This window comes from Meleagris gallopavo, unplaced genomic scaffold (genome assembly GCF_000146605.3).
Source record: "Meleagris gallopavo isolate NT-WF06-2002-E0010 breed Aviagen turkey brand Nicholas breeding stock unplaced genomic scaffold, Turkey_5.1 ChrUn_random_7180001951786, whole genome shotgun sequence".
In the NCBI taxonomy this organism is placed as follows: Eukaryota; Metazoa; Chordata; class Aves; order Galliformes; family Phasianidae; genus Meleagris; species Meleagris gallopavo.
This window is the reverse complement of record NW_011212902.1, coordinates 1-896: the sequence shown is the minus strand read 5'-3', so window position 1 is coordinate 896 and position 896 is coordinate 1. Positions and strand designations below refer to the sequence as shown.

The following is an 896-nucleotide window of genomic DNA, read 5'->3' as shown; positions in this document are numbered from 1 at the left end:
TGCCCCCCCGCAGATTTTCCGTGGGAAGGATTCCCCCCCTCCTCTACTCCCAGCTGCGCCTCTTCTTCACCGACGTCACCTGCGCCAAACCCCGCAGCAGCCGCAACTCCAGCATCGGTGAGGAGCCCAGAAGCTCTGATTTTTGGGGCCCAAACCCCCCATTTTGGGGTCAAAACTTCAAAACTGTCTTTCTCTCCCTCTCTCCTCTTCCCTCCCACCCCCCCCCCAAAAACCACAACAACCCAGAAGCGTTCGTGGTTTGTCGTGACTACAGCCCCCCCGAGGGCTACGTGCCCACCATGGACAACCCGCTGCTGGACCCCGATGGGGGTGAGTCGTGGGGGGGAGGGCATCTGGGGGGGATTCGGGGTTTTTCGGGGTCTGGGGGGGCACTGAGGTGTATTTGGATCTCCCCCCCCTTCCCCATCAGTTCTGGAGCTGTCGGAGCTGTCGGGGCCGTCGCGTTTGATCGTTCCCTTCGTGGCCTGCGGGGATCTGAGCGCGTACGACCCCGACCGCACCTATCCTCTGCAGGTGGGGGCACTGGGAGGGACTGGGATATACTGGGAGGACTGGGGGGGAGCTGGGGGCACTGGGAGGGACTGGGAAGGGGACTGGAGGCACGGGGATAGACTGGGATATACTGGGAGGGGATGTGGGGGGCACTGGGATGGAATGGGAGGGGCACTGGGATAGACTGGGATATACTGGGAGGGACTGGAGGGGGAGCTGGGAGGGATTAGGGTTGGACTGGGGATACTGGGAGGGACTGGGGGGCACTGGGATGGCCTGGGAGAGATTTATGGGGAAACTGGGATGGACTGGGAGGCGCTGGGGGGGCACTGGGTTTTACTGGAGACCCTTATGGGGTTACTGGTCTGTGTTGGTCCTTACTG

At 62.4% G+C, this 896-nt stretch overlaps 1 protein-coding gene across 1 annotated transcript; it reads left to right on the top strand.

The window, feature by feature from the left end:
- Positions 1–5: 5 nt before the first annotated feature.
- On the top strand, positions 6–711 carry LOC104916946 (putative tRNA (cytidine(32)/guanosine(34)-2'-O)-methyltransferase; the record flags this gene model as incomplete). The annotated part of the gene is made up of 3 exons (XM_010728020.1): positions 6–117; positions 247–330; positions 431–711. Coding segments are annotated over 3 exons (462 nt in total), but the record flags the coding sequence as incomplete, so codon positions are not given.
- Positions 712–896: the final 185 nt, after the last annotated feature.